General features: G+C 32.4%; 1 protein-coding gene across 2 annotated transcripts; it reads right to left on the bottom strand.

Moving 5' to 3' along the window:
• Positions 1 to 659: 659 nt before the first annotated feature.
• Positions 660 to 2,762, bottom strand: LOC145093146 (tubulin alpha-4 chain-like). Of its 2 annotated transcripts, XM_079031216.1 has the most exons (3): positions 2,540 to 2,762; positions 1,011 to 2,077; positions 660 to 928 (listed from the first exon to the last, which is right to left on the bottom strand). In XM_079031216.1, the coding sequence occupies exons 1-3, from the start codon at positions 2,630 to 2,632 to the stop codon at positions 811 to 813; spliced, it is 1,278 nt and encodes a 425-aa protein (XP_078887342.1). In that variant the 5' UTR covers positions 2,633 to 2,762; the 3' UTR covers positions 660 to 810. The 2 variants fall into 2 exon arrangements, with proteins under 2 accessions (XP_078887342.1, XP_078887341.1); XM_079031215.1 differs by having other exon boundaries at positions 660 to 2,077; positions 2,540 to 2,761.
• Positions 2,763 to 20,632: the final 17,870 nt, after the last annotated feature.

Here is a 20,632-nt window from a genome sequence, read left to right as displayed (position 1 = left end):
GCATTTTAAATAAATAATAAACATTATCATATATAATGTATGAAATTACTTTTGTAATTGATTTATGATTATCAAATAATAGATCCCATATTATTCTATTTAAAGTCGAATTATCTCAATAGCCACTATCTATGAAAATAAAAATAAACTTAATTTAGATAGACATATTTTATGTGATATTATTTCAATAAAATATATCTATAGGTTGTCTGTGAATTTGGAATTATGACGTAATTTTTAATGAATTTTTTTTGTTAATTTGACATTTTGATTTATATACATTTAAACTTTCTAACTATTTAGAAAAAATATGTTTTGAATATATTATAAAAATTATGTTTTAAATTTAACATTATATTTAGATTAACAAACTAAATATACTATATTGAGAATAAAGAATTAATATTGAAATTACAATAATATTGAATTTAAAATATTAATTTAAAAAGAAGTTGAAAGAGTGGAAGTTTTAAATAAATGTTGTTAAAGAAAAAAAATTATTTTATAAATATATACAGATATAGATATAAATATAAAATTAAAATATTAAAATTTTGATGGTTCAAAAAGAAATGATAACTCTTAACAATTCCAACAAAATGTTAGTTCATATAACACTATTTTTTCTAAATAAAATCATCACATAATACCTTTTGAAATAATCCAATAAATTTTTTAAAAACAATTATATTCAACAAATTAAAGCCAACCCACCAACAATCTCCACAAATCAAATCCAAATCCATAAACAATATAAACTCAAAAGACATACATAACAACACATCATCATCATCATCATCATCATCATCATCATGTATTATCAATACTCACCCTCATCCTCATCACCGTCGCCGGACTCCGCCCCAACCTCCTCATAATCCTTCTCCAACGCCGCCAAATCCTCCCTCGCTTCCGAAAACTCACCTTCCTCCATCCCTTCACCAACATACCAATGAACAAACGCCCTCTTCGAATACATAAGATCAAACTTATGATCAATCCTCGAAAACACCTCCGCCACACTCGTCGAATTCGAAATCATACACACCGCCCGTTTCACCTCCGCCAGATCCCCTCCCGGAACCACCGTCGGCGGCTGGTAGTTTATCCCACACTTAAACCCCGTCGGACACCAGTCCACAAACTGAATCGTCCGCTTCGTTTTAATCGTCGCCACCGCAGCATTCACATCCTTCGGAACAACATCGCCTCTGTACATCAAACAACACGCCATGTATTTCCCATGGCGAGGGTCGCACTTCGCCATCATCGACGACGGCTCAAACGCCGTGTTTGTTATCTCCGCCACAGATAATTGTTCGTGGTAGGCTTTCTCGGCGGAGATGACGGGAGCGTAGGAGGAGAGCATGAAGTGGATTCGAGGGTATGGGACGAGATTTGTTTGGAATTCGGTAACGTCGACGTTTAAAGCTCCGTCGAATCGGAGAGAAGCGGTTAAGGAGGAGATTACCTGAGAAATTAACCGGTTGAGATTGGTGTACGTCGGGCGTTCAATGTCGAGAGATTTTCTGCAGATGTCGTAGATTGCTTCGTTGTCGAGGAGGACGGCGACGTCGGTGTGTTCGAGGAGAGAGTGGGTGGAGAGAACGCTGTTGTACGGCTCAACGACGGAGGTGGAAACTTGTGGCGACGGATACACCGTGAACCCAAGCTTTGACTTTTTACCATAGTCAACGGAGAGACGTTCGAGAAGAAGCGAGCCGAGACCGGAGCCAGTTCCGCCGCCGACGGCGTTGAACACCAGGAAGCCTTGAAGACCGGTGCAATTGTCGGCGAGTTTTCGGATGCGATCTAAACACAAGTCTACGATTTCTTTTCCGATGGTGTAGTGGCCGCGGGCGAAGTTGTTTGCGGCGTCTTCTTTGCCGCTGATGAGTTGCTCCGGGTGAAAAAGTTGACGGTATGTTCCGGTCCTGACTTCGTCGATGACGGTGGGTTCGAGATCTACAAAAATGGCGCGGGGGACATGTTTTCCGGCGCCTGTTTCACTGAAAAAGGTGTTGAATGCATCGTCACCTCCTCCGACAGTTTTGTCACTTGGCATCTGGCCATCAGGCTGAAAAAAATATAGCAATTTAATGAAAATTTTCAACTACAAATTACAACCAATCGCATTAGCATGAAGTAATCGAAATAATTTCAGGCAATAAATCATCAGAATAACGCATATAAGACGAGAAATTCAGTCTAAAATAAGAGTTTCATGGAAAAACATGAACTAATCACGCGATCATCATGAATCTTAGAACAATCCTTGATTTAATATCAGCATTATAAAACGCGATTCATAGAAATCGTAAGTTGTTGATCAAGTAACAGAGGAAGAACAAGCAATCATGTATATGAAAAAGCATCGAATAGATCAGAGTACGCATTCTAAGTTCTAACAAAAGTGATTAACGAAGAAAATAAATCCGATCAACTAGTAGATGCATCACAAATCGCGTTTCTGAACTCTAGATCAAACAAACTAGATTGTAAAACGGAAATTAATATAAGAAATTAAGCAAATGATTACCTTGATTCCATGTTCGAGACAGTAAAGCTCCCAACAGGAGTTTCCGACCTGAATACCAGCCTGTCCGATGTGAACTGAGATGCACTCCCTCATTTTCGCAAAAAATTGAAACAGAAAGAGATCGAAATCGGGGATTTAGGGATTTTGAAAGTCAGAAGAGAGAAATTTGAAGGGCGTTTATTAAGACGCCTCTCCAATTGATTTGAATTGTGACACTTGGATTGTGAAAAATGGGGAATTTATAGGCGGCTCAGCTGCATTAGGTGCCAGCTAAGAACATTGTAGGCAGAACAGGATTTACCCTCCAAATTTAACTGTTGAACTTTAGTTAGAAGACAATTCTTTATTTTTTAATTGTTAATTGTTATTAGTACTTTTTTTTATTCGTAACTTGTAGTTTTATATCAAGTGTTGCATCAAAATATCTATTGGAGGATTGAACAATTTTGTATAAATAGTTAACAAATATCTTGCATAAACTCTTTTAACAATTTGATAGTTTTTCATGGAGATATAGAAATGACAACCATATTTTGAAATTAGGTCAATTGTCGATTTTATTGAATGGACCTACATTTGTTGAGTGAATGCTTTCCACAACCGAATATTTCAAGGTCGCCTTTGACAAAATGAGTTTTGAAATTTGTAGAAGAGTTACAAAACTTTTTTTCTTATGTTTTTTCTTAGTTGTTTTAGTATATGAAAACTATATAATAATTAAAACATGTTACATTTAGATACCGATGAATTTTGAAGTTTAAAAACATGTTTTAAGCTTGAGAACATGTTCGTAACTAAGATGATGTTCAAAACTTTGTTTTTCAACTCGTTATTTAGTTCTTTTGTTGGTGTAAAACCTAACATTAGGGGTTAAAGGATTTTATAATTATATTAACTATGATTAATTTAAAATTAATATGAAATGAATTAATGTAGGTGTTTTGCTAATTTAAAAATTAATATGAAAGTGTTTAATGCAGGTGTTTTGCAAACTTGAGGATGTTGATGACCTTTCAAGATTATAATACGAGGTATGTAACATTCCACTTAACCCCTTTTCTTTGATTTGAATCTAAAATTTTAAACATTTGGCATTAGGGTTCAAAAGGTTACTAAAAACCATTAATATCAAGAATTTTTTAGCTTAGGTAAGAATTTCATATGGTCTAAGTTGTGGGACTATCATGCAAGTGTAAATGTGAGAAAGAGACATTAAAACTCTTTAAGATTTAGTTTTTCATTACTCTCAACGAAGGTGAATATGTACATGATATAAGTTTCCTTTTGGCCGGACGGTATCATAGCGGGAAGAAGGAGCAGAAGCCTTCCCGCATGACGGAACACCACACTGTCGCTGAAGGAGGCGGATGTGCGGGAAAGGGGGAGGGGAAGATACCCCGTGTTCTCTCTCCCTCTATCATTGGCCAGAGTTTTTTTTTTCCTTTTTTTTTTGTGAAATAGCCGTTGATTAACGGTAAAAATAATAAATAAATAATTTTTTTACCAACGGATATATGCATTTAAACCCAATTTTTTTTTTGTTTTTTTACCTTTTTAAACACCTATAAATACTCAACTATTTATCTTCAATCAACATTCAAACAAACTCTCTATTCTCTTTATTTTGTTCTCAAAAAAAAAAAAATCCCGACAATCAAATCTCAACTTCCGATTGAAGGAAAAAAAAGTATGGTTTGAGTTTAAACATCCCTACTTGAAACATTTTTGTTATCAATTCATCACCATAAGGAGTTTATCGCCCCCAACTCGATGCTTCCATTCAATCCCCACTACAATTTCAATACCAAAATGTTGGACAATATTACCTGCTCCAAGTTTTAAATGTTACACTGCAAATATTTGCAAACTTTGTTATGTTTTCAGATCAACAATCGTCGAATCAACATCAACCCCAAACTCAAACTCAAACTCAAACCCAAACCCAACAATAATGTTAACTTGTTGATGAGTTTGATGACTCGGAAAAATCTTTTATGTAAGTCGTTGTTGGTTTGTTTGATTTTTAGTTTGTGTTTTTTTTTTTAATTTTCTTGTTTTTTAAATTTTAGGTTTATTGTAATTATTATTTTAATTAATGAAATGCATTTTCTTTTTAATTAAAATTTTTGGTTATTTTTAATCTAAAAATTATAAATCATAAAAATCAATTAATTTTATTTTTTTTAAAAAAATAATGAATGAAGCTCTTCCCACTCATTCTTTGGGTTTTAGGTGAGGGAAAGAGAAGTGGGGAAAAGAATAATATGACCTATTAAAAGTGAGGGAAACATCCCTCTCATACGCTCGAATCTTACATATGCCATGAACCTCTTACACTTTGTTCAAAGATAAATATTTACTTTATTAGATGATGACAGCTCATGTGAAAGATTAATCTCAAAAATACTTTTATCCTAGTTTCCATTAAACCAATAAGTATACATCTTTTTCCGAATCTTTATAATAATGGATTTAGGGAATTTTATATATTGGGGATCTTATATTCTAGGTCCGCCATTTACTGCACAAGTAATTCGAATCAACATTCCTATTCGCGCTTAATCATTACAATCGGGTAAATGGTTTGAATGTTGGCTTGGCATGAAGCTTATCATTGCTTAATCATTCATATTAAGATATTTCCTTGTCTTTTCCATGATTTAACAGCTATTTCAAATCAAGTCTTCTTGGTTTGATGACAACTTAGGTGATTATAATCACAATTATCCTGTAGTTCATCATTTCTCATATACTGCTTAAGGTTGCTTCTTGGCTTTATCGGCTGGAGCACCCCTTTGATCACTAGGATATAGGATAGAGGCAAACAACATATGAAATAGCGACAAATATTCCCATACTTCGAAACTTGCCTAGTTTTGTAAAACAACTTACAATATTATATCAAAATATAGATATATGGCCATATATATGGATCTTTTATTCAAACCATTTTGAAAAGTATAAAAACAAATTGGGAGTTGTGTTAGTCGGGAGCAGTCTGCTTTTATTATTGGAAGGAATATTCTTGATGGTCTATTTATTTTGAATGAAGTTATGGAATGGTATCGTAAGCATAAATAAAGTCTTATTGTCTTCAAAGTTGATTTTGAGAAAGCTTATGATTCCTTACGATGGGACTTTCTGGATTTTGGTTATGGATAAATTGGGCTATGGTTTCTATTATTGTTAATGGTTCCCCTACGGATGAGTTTGAGATATGTTGGGGTCTTAGACAGGGTGACCCGTTGTCACTTCTTTTTATTTATTTATCCTAACTATGGAGGGTCTTCATGATGTTATCTATAAGGCTGAGCATATTGTTTTGTTCGAATGAGCAGTGCTGGGGCATTATAGTGTGGTGTTGTCTCGTCTTTTGTACGTTGATGATGTTACTTTCTTGGGTGATAGGTCTTAAAGAAATGGTAGTAATTTGGTGTGTCTTCTAAGATGTTTTTTCTTAGTCTCGGGCCTTAAAATTAATGTCCATAAAAGTAATATTTTTGGTGTGGGAGTGTTTGAGGTGGTAGTTAATGAGATGGTTGCACTTTTGGGCTGTATAGTTTCTCCTTTGACGTTTTCTTATCTTAGTGTTCCAGTTGGGAGTAATATGGGTCTGTGTGAAAATTGGAAAGGAGTTGTAGATAAGTTTATTTATAAACTCTCTAATTGGAAAGCTCGTACTTTGTCTGTTGGTAGCCGACTTTCATTGATTAAAGCGGTGCTTGGAAATCTGCCTCCAATCGTATATGTCTCTCTATAAAATCTTAGTTGTTGTGCACAAACATTTGGAATCGTTACGTAACAAGTTTTTTTTATAGGAGGTGATATAGAGGAGCATAAGATACTTGGATTAAATGGAACAACTGTTTGGCAAGTAAGAGTTTGGGTGGTATGGGATTGGTAGTGGTTTTGCATTAAATAGATATTTGTTGTTCAGATGGGTTTGGCGTTTTCGATCAAAACCAGATGATTTGTGGGTGAAAGTATTTCAAATGATTTATGGTTTAGATGGGTGTGTTGGTGCTGATCGTTTACAGAATTCTAGTTGTAGTCCTTGGATTGCTTTCTCAATTCAGTTAAGCATTTAAAGCAAAAAGGTATGAATATGTTGTTAGCTTGTACTCGTAGGTTGGGGGATGAGATGCACACTTATTTTTAGGATGATACTTCATGTGGAGAGAACTCGATCAAAGAGCAATTGTCACACCCCCCCCCCCCCCGAACCAGACGGCGGAAACGTCCGGGGGCTTGTGCGTGACTTCATCTTGAAATATCATTACAGTGAATATAAATGAAACATAATATCATCATCATCACACATGTAATATAACAACATTCATTGTTTACATCGAGTATTGTATTTGAATATTACATGCCAAAATAGTAAGATTATGATGAAACAAAATATAACACAGTATCCATTAGTTTGTTTCGTTCATCCTGCTTTAACGGTTTCCTGAGAATACAAGTATTTTTGAAAACGGTCAACATAAAATGTTGGTGATTTCATAAGCATGTTTGTGAAAACGATTTGTATAATTTTGAAACCACCAGAAAATCCGATATTTTCTGCAAACTGTTTAGTATGTTTGTGTCAGATCTTGTATTAATGCATGTATGTTTTTGTTTATTTGACTAAAAAGGGTAAAAAAATGTAGAGGGAATGTAATGAGCATGTAAAGAGAATGTTCCCAGACAACCCGATGTTGTCTGTAAAAGAGAAAGCTGCCATACCAACCCCCGAGGTTGAGTACCAGTACGAGAATGTTTCTGAGTAAGCCAAAAGAAAAGAGAAGGGTCTTCCGTAAACTTCATAACGTTAATTCCTCTAAGTAAGTCGTCATAACCATACTAACTAATGACAATTTCGCCTGTCTTGGCGTTGTTGGACGCCGGTTTTGAGTTTTGATTATAAGGTTTTCGTCACCCTAGACTGAGTTAGTCTAACTGTAGCGAACAACTCAAGTGTGGGGTGTCATCCCTGTATAGATCTATACACAAATCCACGCTCTCCCTCCAAGAGACTCTGGTTATAACTACAGGCTACAATCATACACTTAATAAGTGCCAACCGAAAAAACTCACTAGATCCTTAATCGAATTTACGCGAAGAAAGGTATATTCTCATTCCAGACCCAATGAACCATGTAAGTGAACCACTAAGGCATCACTAAACATGTAAATCATTAAAGGCCCAAATTGGAATGAAATTATATAACATGAGCCCGAATATATATATATATATATATATATATATATATATATATATATATATATATATATATATATATATATATATATATATATGAAATGACAACTAAGGCCCATTTCACATGTAAGGTATTTACAGGCCCAAATAAATATCCAAGGTCCGTCGCACATGTTCATGGGTCAATGAGGCCCAATAAACATATAAATACTATACAGGACCTATCACACATAAAAATGGGCCACTAAGGCCCAATAACTTAGAAAATGATCAAATGAATTCGATTGTTAGTTAATCGTTGGTTTTGGTTCAAGTATTCACTAAAATCGGATAAAAGCCCACGTTTTGTAAAAATGACGTTCTTGGCCCAATAAGCCAAAAATTTACAATTAAGGCCCAATTTTTGTAAGAATAACACTTTAGTCTCTATTTTGTTAAAAACTTGTGTTGATGACTAGTTTGTGGTAAAAATAACATTTTAAACCCATTTTTGTCAAAAATATCATTTTTGGCTTGATTTTTGTGAAAACACACATTTTTCCGGTTTTGGGCTTTTCTGACCTAGTTGTTGGAAAATTCGTAGAAAAATCATCGTAAGTCGAAATTTGGATCCGTAAATTCTGGAAGTTTGGAAATTTTGTCTAATTTGTTCAAAATTTTGCTCAAAATTTTTTATGGCTTTTAACAAGTGTGAAATTTCTCACCTTCACAGGTTGGTCCGAAATTATTTCAAATATGATAGGCAGTTTTGTAAAATTCGCAAAAAATTGTAGAAAATCGTATGAAAGCATGAGAGCAGTCATTTTAAAGGTATAAATCTGAACTTTATCCATCTAAAACAGTCTTGAAAATATATTTCCATTAAGAGGGTCAAAACAGTTCGAGATTGGGCTAAAACTTTCCTGTCAAAAACTGATTTTGAGTATAAGTTATAGATCTTTGAGCACAACACTCATTTTTGCTATTTTAAGTGTATAATTCCCAGATATACAAGTTTATATGTAATATATGTAATAAAACATACTTTTCTCAAGGTTCTTATGAAGATCCAAGTGATAAACTTCAAGTTCTTAACATCTTTTTAGATTAATGAAGTAATCAACACATAATCACCAAATAATTCATGGAAAACACACATAGTCATGCATATACACATAGATCTATACAAATCAACTTGTATTCTCTCCCAAAAACAAGTAAAAACCAAAAACAAGGGGGTATGAACTCACCTTGTTTGAAGATTTCGGTTTTTGATGAAGAAATGAAGAGATCTCGGCCCTAGATGTGTTTTTGAGATGATTTTCGGGCTCTAAGGTGTTCTAAGAGCATGATTCACGTAAACATGAGTGTAAGAGGAGTGAATAAGTTTAAAGATGAAGTATATCACTTGGGTTTGTAAGATCTTACCACAAATATGAAACTTGAAGTGATTCTTTGAAGATCTCTCTTAATCCACGATTTCTTTGGGAGATGAAGGATGGAGAAAAGTTGAGAGAATATGGATTGAATTGGAAATAAGGGAGAGGGTGGAGAGTGAGAGATAGGCCAAGAGTGTTATGAAGAGAAGAGGAAAATTATTGCATGGAGGGTAATAATCTTCATGGATGTATGTGATACAATTATATGTTGTCAAGTGTTTAATCTATGCATTATCCCATTAATCTTATTCTTTTTTTTTTAAATATATATATATATATATATATATATTGGGCCGAGATTTTGGGCCAAAAGGGATAAGAATGGGTAGTTTGGGTCCATTCTAGGTTTAATTCAAATTTCTAGAGCCCAATAATGGTTTTCGGCCCATTGGGCCCTTGTGGGTAATTCACAGCCCAAAATGGTATAAAAGAATGAATTTACGGCTTACTAGGGTTAATTGGATTAGTTATGGCCCAATAAGGCCCATTAGGGTTAGAATGAATCATTCTAAGTCCAATGGAACAAAATGTTGAGTTTTGTGAATGTAGGTCCATTTAGAGTCCATTTAAGGGTCCTAGGCCCGAAATAGTCGGTTTGGATACTTATTGGCCCATTAGGCTCAATAAGAGGATCCTAGTCCATAATGAACTTGAATCGGGATTTCTAGGGTTTTCAACCCATAGTTGAACATATGAGATGTATTGTATTAGGTTTTGACCTTCATTCAAGAGTTCAGCTTCAAATGGATGACGTTGATTGAACATAGGGTATGATATTCACTTAGAGTACAAGCTTTACAATAGATGATGATTTCATGAGAATAGGATTTTCTAGCAAAAATGCCAGTTGTGACAGCAAATCCCCCGTGTCTATGCATTGGGTGAAGGAAAAAATTGTAATGTATATGATCGTATTCATATTCTTGATTGGTTTTCGGTTTTGAGAAGAAGACCAAAGGGGTGGGGAGGAGATCGTGCAGTATTCGGATTTGCGTAGATACATTGGTATGGTGACTTTGACTGATCATAGGGATCGGTGGATGTGGTATTTGAATGGTAATGATGGATTCACAGTTGCTTCTATGCGGTCTTTCATTGATGCTAATACTTTGATTGTGGATGTTAATTCGACTAGACGGAATGGTGTGGTTCCCATTAAAGTCATTTTTTTTGTGGAAACATGGGTTGAATAAGCTCCTTACCCGAGTCAATGTGGATAGAAGAGGTATTGATATTGGGTCTTTTCTTTGTTCGATTTGTAGTAATGATATGGAGACTATTAATCATCTTTTCTTCACGTGTGAAATGGCGCTTGATTTATGGAATTGTTTCGCTACTTGGTGGGAGTTAGATCTTCCTTTCTTTTGTAATTTGGGGGATTGGACGTGTTGGTTGGCTGATTATCATTTTAAGAAGCCTATTAGACCGTGTGTGGATTGTAACGTCCCAAAAAGTACTATGTAAAAATTTTATTTTTAAACTAACAGAAACATCATTTATTTATTCTAAAATCCATCAGAATGTGATAATATATAAAATAGTTATCGGAGTACAAATCATGTCATAAAATGCGGAATGCTAGTAGATATGGTGTGATCGTGTCGGGCCCTTCCCTTTCGAGCCAGAAATACGTGAAAACATAAACATTAAACTGTAAGCACAAAACTTGGTGAGTTTCCCCAAAATATCACACACCAAACATACATAACAAATAAACACTAAATTGGGTCTATTTCACCCCCCTTCAATATCTTTCAACCGGTACTAGGTCTATTTCATCCCATTCGGTATCTTTCAACCGGTACTAGGTCTATTTCACCCCTACAACTAAGCATACAATCATATCAACAAGAATCACAAAGACAACAAGCACATACATGCATATTAATAAGTGTCACAAAGACAACTATCATCCTACAAACGTAATCCAGTGGGTCGGCATTGGTGCCTTCAACCCACGAGCATAGTGAAGAGATTCACCTAACAAATGATGATCAACCGCTATTGCTCCTACTGTTACGAATACATATGCTATAAACCACCTATACAGACGTACAAAGTGCACCCTTAGCTTTCCTTCCAAAACTAGGGGTTTGACCAAAAGACAACGTAAGACAAAAGTCAAAGTCAACGGTCAAAGTTGACTCGCGACCTCAAACGACAAAACAAACGTGTTTTCCCCAGTCGCCACGTCGTGGCAGCCATGGTCACGCCATGAGCATTGGGTGGTTCAAAGTGTCTTAATGGGTTAAGCTGAATCCTCCAATCCCAGAGGTTCCAAAGTCTATATCTGATCATTATTATTGTCTAAATGGATAAAGTTTGTAAATTTATCCCTTGAGACTCACCAAGAGGTCTAGATCTCAAGTCTTAGGTCCATAAAGCACAACCAGGACATGAGCTTAACCAAGAAGCACTGAATCCCTTATGTCTCAAGCCCATTTGCTCCAGAAGAGCTTATAACACTAAAACCAACTTAAAGATTAATGCTTTTTAGACATGCATGTTCAATGCATGTATTGGGTTCAACTTTGGTCAAAATGGGGTTTATGGCCAAAAACTTCTGCATGGCTCAAACAACCAACCAAACTTGAGATCCAAACCATGAACTACTCCAGATGATCTAGACATTCATAAAGTTGCAACATTTATGAAATATCACCATCCCAACTAATAAGAGTATAAAGAAAATAGGACAAAATCCAAGATCTAGCAACTTATTATCAAAAGGTGGAGCCTTGAACACGTACAAGGGTCCAAAATCAAGTTAGGAAGGGAGATATGAACTTTCTTGCTGATCTTTGGCTTACTCCTTGCTTCTTCCTTCAAAATCTCTCAATAGCACTCAAGAAAGCTTCAACAATAGAGGAAAATAAATTAGGGTTTCTTCTGAGTGAAAAATGGTGGTGGAGGCTGAGGGTGAGCAAACCCTAACATCCTCATTCCTTTAAATAGGCTGCAATACCCAGAAAAATTAGCGTTTGAAACGTCAGTGGCAGCAACGTCGTGGCGACCCAAAAGAGATCCGCGACCACAATATGCATCGCCAGGTCGTGGCTATCCTCCCCATGCCGTGACGACTCCCAAAGTCAAATTTTAAATTAAAAATAAAACATACCTCAAAACCGGATGTTACATGGATGCTCTAGGAGCTACTTTTATATGGGCTATTTGGTCTTTTCGGAATAAACAGTTGTTTAATCATAAGAAGCCTTTGAAAACGGTCTTATGAGATTTTATAATTTTTCAATCGTTTTTGTTGGATTATTGGTAGGAAACCAAATCTTTGTGTTAGTTGGATAGTATGGTTGTAAAAGCCTAAATTAACAATTTCCATTTTGTAACTCTCTAGCTTTTGCTAGATTTTAATTTTATACCACTGTTCAAAAAGAAGACTCAACCATAATCATTAACTTTGGACTCTAAATAATTTTTTGAAACAATTTTTGTCAAAAAAAAAAAAAATTGTTTCGAAACTTATGATTTTGTCAGAAAATGTAATTTCGCAACTAATAATTTACTTCGATACTTAAACAAAATTTGAACAGTATGGTCATTTTATTTCTAAAAAAAATATGATAATATGTTAAATATAATAAATAAAAGTGGTCATTTCAGTGAATTCTTTTTATACATTTGGAAAGATACACATTACCTATTTACAATAATTATGCTTATTTGTTAAAACAATCATGGCCTACTTATAATAATTGACAAAAATATTGTGAAAGGAAGATAATATTAAAAAAGAAAGTTATTTTCCATGTTAGGTCCCAAAAATTTCCTACATACTGTAGATATCAGATGGATCAAATTAAAAGTTAAAATTATTAATGATTTCTTTTGTCACATTAGTTTTAATTAGTCAATTTAGTCTTAAATACAATAACAGCTGTGAAATTTAATAATAATACTAATAATCTTTTTTAGAAAATAACAGCAATAATTGTTAGAAAATCCAAATATAAAATCGTTTTTAAAATAGATTGGTAGATTTGAAAGACGGGGTAGGAAGCCATCAACATAACATGTGATTCATGGGACCTTGATTTGGCTGGCATCAGGTATTATTGTATCGTAAATAATCATTATAACTTTTATTGCAATTTTTCTTAAATTTTTTATTTTAAATATGAGAAAAATATGTTTTACCTGAAAAGATATAATTTTCATCATAAGTAAAACGAAGTGCCCCAATTTTCTACTTACGGATAGGCCGGATATATATACATAATTACAAAAATACAAATTACAAAGATCAATCACCAACTTATATGTTTTTCTTTTCTTTTGCTCAAATGGCTTAACTTGTTCAAGCCTTTTTATTGGAAACTTGTTTGTAATTTATTATCTTCTATAGCTTATTATTATTTTTGCAACTATATAATATCAACTATTTTTATGTTATTAATGATTATTTATCAACCATTGATTACTTTTCAAACATATATATATATATATATATATATATATATATATATATATATATATATATATATATATATATATATATATATTACAATTTGTGTGCTATACAGATAATAAAATTAAGTAGCATAAAAAACAGTAATGATGTCACATTGTGTTAAATGCAAGAAATAAAAACATATTTTTCATTGTTTATAATAACATTCCATTTCTATCTCTTCCTATTAATATACTTTAAAATATTTTATAATTGAGTACATTTCCAAAAATCAAAAGAGCAATATATTTATATTTCTCGGTTAATGTCAAAACATTTTCACAGCTTAATTACATTTGATAACAAATTCTGTTACACACTTACACACAGTAAAACATAAACACACACATAAGCGTACATAGTAAGGAATGTGTGGAGTACACACTTGTTTAAGTTTGATCAAATATCAAAATACACTGTCATTTAAGGGCTAAGTCCTTGAATGAATGGGGGTCCGGGGGTAGCGCCCCTGGGAGTGGGGTCCAAGGGGCGGCAGCCCCTGGCGGGGTCTAAGGGGCAGAGCCCCTGGCTGGGATCGAGTTATATAGAAAATGCATTAGAAATCCGTTTTTTTAAATAATTGACCCAATTTTGACTTTTATTCAGTTGACCCGTTTTATGACCGTTTTGGTGGTTTTGTGACAGTTTTAAACTGTCAACTGTCATATGACAGTTTTCAGACAAAGATCTAAATTCAGTTTTGGTCTCGTACTCACGAAATCATATCCTCTCATTCTCTTTCTTTCTCTCTGATATAATCTGAGTCTTATCCAATTAAGGATTTGGGAGTACCATCCAAATACTTCGATTAGAAAGTGATTGTCATGATTCTCACATTTCCAAGTGCCACTAAACCATATTTCCAACACATATATCATACACATACATACAACACATAACACACAACTTACAATTCACCACTACACTTAATATATAATTACGTTATTTACTAAACTATATGTGAACTGTTACCTGCCCTTAGCTAGAAACCATATGCCCCTTATAGCCGATGCCCTCTATCCGTTTCATAAAGTTACCTTTGAACTACTTTTAGGCTCTATGTAGACAATAGACAATCGAAGATACGAAATAAGATTTTTATTTATTTACCTATTAAAACAATCTATGTGATCACTCAAGAATGTTTTGTACATCGACCTGTAACTTAAAACTCTATATCTGAACAAACAAACACAAAATGAAGAAACTCTTACCGTGTTAATAATAGCGGGGGTGAAACCAAACCTTTGCAAAATGAAGAAGTAGTATAAGTAACAGTGATATATTTAAGTATATAGTCACAATTTGTGTTATATCATATATTTTAACATGTTATAAAATGGTCATTTTATAACCATTTTCACTTAGAAATTTGTCAAAATGGTCAACTTGTTAAAACTTAAAATGTAATATTAACCATTTTTATTTATCTTCCCAAAACTTATGCAAATTTACCATTTATCCTAAGGGGTGAGAAGGAGATTGTGCAGTATTAGGCTTTGCGTAGATACATTAGTATGGTGTCTTTATCAGGTTATAGGGATGGATGGATGTGGTCTTTGAATGTTAATGATGGATTGATGGTTTCATGGTTGCTTCTATATGGTCTTTCATTGATGCTAATATTTTGGTCGTGGATATTAATGTATATTAGTTCGACTAGATGGTATGGCGTGGTTTCTATTAAAGTCAATATTTTTTTGTGGAAACTTGGGTTGAATAAGCTTCCTACCCGAGTCAATTTGGATAGAAGAGATATTGATATTGAGTCTTTGTTTTGTCTGATTTTTAATAATGATATGGAGATTATTAATCATATTTTCTTCATGTGTGAGATGCCGATTGATTTATGGAATTGTTTGCCTACTTGGTGGGAGTTGGATCTTCTGTTCTATTGTAATGTTAGGGATTGGACATGTTGGTTAGCTGATTTTATCGTTCTAAGAAACCTATTAGATTGTGTGTGGATTCTATGGGGCTACTCTTATGTGGACTATTTGGTCTTTTTGGAATAAACAACTATTTAGTCATTAAAAGCATTTGAAGGCGAGATTTTATAGTTTCTCAATTGTTTGTTAGGTTTTTTTTTGGATTACTGATAGGAAACCAAAATTTTTTGTTAGTTGGATAGGTTGGTTGCAAAATCCTAAATTAACAATTTCCTCTTTGTAATTCTCTAGCTTTTGCTAGTTTTTAATTTTATGCAGCCGTTCAAAAAAAAAGTTACATACAAAATCATAAAACTTATCAATTTATTTTCAGAATGTACAAACGTTAATCATAAGAGTGAAACAAAGTATTTTACCCCTTTCAAAAGACAATAAATATTATTGTAGAAGCCAAATAAAACATGTAGTCATTTCAATGTGGTTTCCATGTTTATCAATAAATGTGCCAACCTTCCTCCGATTAAGGTCTTTGACTCGTGTATATTCACCTTTTGAATTAAAAAAAGTTCAAATCTAGTGAGAATAAGAAGAAAAGTAAGCAAAAGCCTAAGGGGGTAAGAAAGGGAAGTTTCAAAACCTCATGTCGTTGATCTAAAATCTCCACTACCATTGACATGACAACAAGGCGAACAGCTATGATCAAACATGGTTATAATAAGAATGTTTTTTGTTTACGACTTTAATAAAACAAGTAAATTTTATTACTTGTCTTTTTAAATTAATGATTTTCTTACATGTCACAACTATGATAACAAATAAAGGAAAGCTCTCCATGCTTATGTAAGGCTGTAAGCGTCTTCAATCGAACTCCAATCCACCTTAAAGTTTTGAGTTGCTTCCTATGCTTTGAACAAATGCATTTTGGTCCAATAAGATCATATGAATTAGCTAATCTCCAATAAAAATGAAAACAATAATCAACGTAATAATTAAGAACTAAAAGCATATAATTGTATCAAATCCAATTTATGATAGAAAAAACACATTTACCTCTTGTCATTACCATGCTATTTTCTGTACAAAATTCTAAACAAATATTATTACAAATAGATAATATTTATATATATATATATATATATATATATATATATATATATATATATATATATATATATATATATATATATATATATATATATATATATATATATATATATAGGGAAGAGTTATATGGAAAATGAATGATTAGAGCAACACATATTTGAACCAATGAAAACATGACAACATATCACTTCCACAATAACTTCCACAATACATTACTTGTGAAGAAAGAAATGGACACGTGTCATTTGATTATTGGTTCCGATAGATGTTGTCCTAGTTATTTGTTTTCCATAGAACTCATTCATATATATATATATATATATATATATATATATATATATATATATATATATATATATATATTAATGAAAGTCAAATAGAAGCAGCAAATATACATGTTTCCAAACCAAATACACGTTAGGGTTCTTGATATATGGATCAATAAATGACATTGGAGATTGGAGAAGGCAGCTAAACAAAAGACAAAAAATAAAATGGTGCCAAAGAATATTAATTAATAGAAAAGTGCTCACAGCAAGGAGAAAAATGAGGATTTGTATTATATTCTCTTAATATACTTCTGAAAAAAAGAACTTATCTTTTAATCAAAATTTTGAATAATACTTTATCTATCAATTTTAAACACTAAAGTTAAATATGGTTATTGTTTCCTTGTAAAAAAGACCTAAATACAACTTATATTCAACCTAAAAAAGTGAATTCGTATAATTCATTGAGAATATATGGAACCCCATATCAAACAGTTGCTTAGCTTTGTGTAAACTAAAAATGAAACTCCTAAACAAATTGATTGAATCCAAATCAAAATAACATGTAAATTGGCTTGAAAAAATCAGAGTAATTACTACTAATATATGGTTGTAGTTAAATACAAAATCAAAAAGCAACATATTTAAGAGAGAGATCCATTGAAATTTTAGAGAAATTAAATATCATTTTACATTTTCTTCCTATCAATTCTCATATTCATGATGAACCGTGACATGTGTTACATTTAATGAAATTAATAATATTTAAATACATTAAATTGGAAGGAAAATTATAGAAGTATATTTAATTTCTCGAAATTTTATTTCTATCTAGGGATCAAGCATGTGAAAAAGGGTACTAAATCATCAAGGAATCTCTTTTGATATTAAGAGGGTTGTATGTACTGGATCGTGTAGTCCTTAACATTAACAACAATTTCGGTGCCCAATGTTCCACACGTACATTTTAGCGACTTACAATATTGCTTAAGCTCGAACTGTGTTCATTATCGATTTGAGTAGTTGCTTCATGAATATCATACATCTTAGCCTTAGATCAATTACTTCAACCTTCATGATCAACTTATTCTTATTGTTGCTTCGTTTGACCAAAATTAAATGCTATTAACAGTGATTATTAGCGAATCAAATCAAAGCCTAGGGGTAAGCAAAAACCGAACCGCAAACCGAAAAAACCGCATAAATCGAAACCGAAATCAAAACCGATGGTGCGGTTTTTAGTTCTACAAAAACCGAAAATACTAGGTGCGGTGCGGTTTTTAGTCTTACAAAAACCATAAAAAACCGAACCGCACCGCACCGCATATATATATATATATATATATATATATATATATATATATATATATATATATATATATATATATTAAATGTTGATATTGGTAAGAACCAAGAACTTATGACAACTAAAATTTCTATAAATATAAATATCTATCTTATCTATCAGAGGATGATTGTATATTTTTAAGCATACATTCAGTAGTATTTACAATAACAAATAATGTTTATGGCATTTTTTAACATTTAAATATGAAGAGTACTAGTGATATAGTATCATTTTTATGAATACATTAACTGATATTATTGTATGTACTTGTGAAACAAATAATATATTAAATTCGTATTATATTCAAACATTAGAAACATGTTGGATGAATGGTTATGTTATTTGATTTCAAACCAAGAGGTGGTGGTATCGATTTATCTCCAATAAATGATTAGCACTCCTCATCTGAGTCAAAGTAACTCGTTGAGTTAACTGAGTTTTAGTAAAAACACAAAACAAAAAAAAATAAAAAATAAAAAAATAATAAAAAAAACTAACAAAAAACCGCAAAAAAACCGAACCGCAATAAAAAACCACAAAAACCGAACCACATAAAACCGAACGGTGCGGTTTCTAAATTTCAAAAAACCGAAGTTGAGGTTTTCGGTTCGGTTTTGGTCAAAAACCGCACCAAACCGCACCATGATCACCCATATCAGAGCCTTGATTTGGTTATTTAAGACCAAAATAAATCAATAATTTGTTGTTCTTCTTAATTACATTTTTTTTTAATTTTAATTTTGGCATTTTTAGTGTGATCATATTTTAAAACGTTAACTTTAATTCTTATTCTAATCCAAAGTTGTTTTTTAGTTGATTCATCCTTTTATGCTTACGTGGAATTATTGGTTTTTAATGTTTGGATTGTATTTCCTGTGTTTATTATATTATCATTCAATCATATATTCATATGTGAGTGATTATGGGTTTTGTACATTTTCATTGTGGGTATAGGTGAATGGTATAATTAACCCGGAGGAAGAGGTTTCAAAATAGACTTCTTTTTATGAAAATTTGGTGCATATGAATTTTCTATATAGATTATGCTTTTTCTGTACCTATTTATTGATATAATGGCGATTGTTTTGAGATTTATTTGTTTAGCGATGATATTAAATCACCAGATACCTTTTCTTATATCTTTTTTTGTTTTTCTTATGCTACTTATCGGTGGTAATCACATTAGAATTTCCTGCATCTTTCCTCTTTTATCCTTATTTTCTTTAAAACCTATTAATTAGATTGTGATTTTGAGTTTTCTTCTACAAAAATTAAAACTTAAAAGTAAGGATGAACATGTGGTTGGTTCAGGCTTATGTAGTAAAGTAGGCTTTTGAATAGTTTTGAAATCATAAGTTTACATGCAATAATAAGGAATTCGATTTTTAATGAAGGAGAGGACTCAAAAATCCAAACCTACATGCATACCATTGATACCATTGATACCCTTTATATATTTCCTACTTTGTATCTTGGGTTGGCTTTAGTACATTTCATCTTCTTCCTTGTATTATGTTTATTTCTATGAATTCATGTTAATATTGTTTCACATTTAATATCCTTTTGGATTGAAATTGGGTTCCCATAATTTTTGTTGTAAAGGGTGCAATGATTTTTTGGTCTTTAAATGGATGAATTTTAATTATTTATAGCAACATACTTATTTTTTTTAAACCATTAGTAGCAATGAACTTGTCTTTTTGACCAATACTAGCATCATACTTATTTTTTAACTGTTAATAGCATCACACTTATCTTTTTAACCAATAATAGCGATGTACTTATCCTTTTCACCGATAATAACAACATACTTATCTTTTTATCCAATATAGAAACTTAATTATCTTTTAGCATAATACTTATCTATGTTTGATGCTATAAATGAATGCAGAATCAAATAATCAATCATTTTTTTTTATCATCTGTCAACTTGGCCACCAGACGGGTATAAGCACTAGTTGATTATGTTTAGGGAAGAAATTGATCAAGGAGGAACCATGTGAGTTTAAGAAAATCGATTGATGTGAATGTAGTTTTGGGATACAACTTGTTAAGAACTATATGATGCCTAGATATATAAAATCTTTAACAAAGCACATGAATATTGGACTGAAACTCTTGTGAGAAACCATAAAGTTAATCGTATTCTTCTTTATAATTTTTACAATGGGAAATGATGGTTACAATTTGAAATTACCAAAAGAAATGGGAGTGTAAAGAGATTTGAGAATGAACGAAAAGAAGAGAAAATGACAAAAATAGCCATTTACACTAATTACATTACAAAAATAGCCAAAAAAATCGAAATTACAAAAATAGCTCTCAATTTTGCAGATGGAAATGCCCCATCTGCGAAATTACCATTCCATCTGCGAATGTACAAGCAGCTAA

Source organism: Lactuca serriola, chromosome 3 (assembly GCF_051521515.1).
Source record: "Lactuca serriola cultivar US96UC23 chromosome 3, Lser_US96UC23_V15, whole genome shotgun sequence".
Lineage (NCBI taxonomy): Eukaryota > Viridiplantae > Streptophyta > Magnoliopsida > Asterales > Asteraceae > Lactuca > Lactuca serriola.
Note: the sequence above shows the minus strand (reverse complement) of the source record. Positions and strands in the feature narration are given on the sequence as shown.

What these genes read in the sequence shown, in the direction of transcription:
- LOC145093146 (XM_079031215.1), bottom strand. Translation starts at nt 2,632, where the DNA reads ATGAGGGAGTGCATCTCAGTTCACATCGGACAGGCTGGTATTCAGGTC. An exon ending in GTCTCGAACATGGAATCAAG is followed by an intron (nt 2,078 to 2,539) that starts GTAATCATTTGC and finishes TATTTTTTTCAG; the next exon opens with CCTGATGGCCAGATGCCAAG.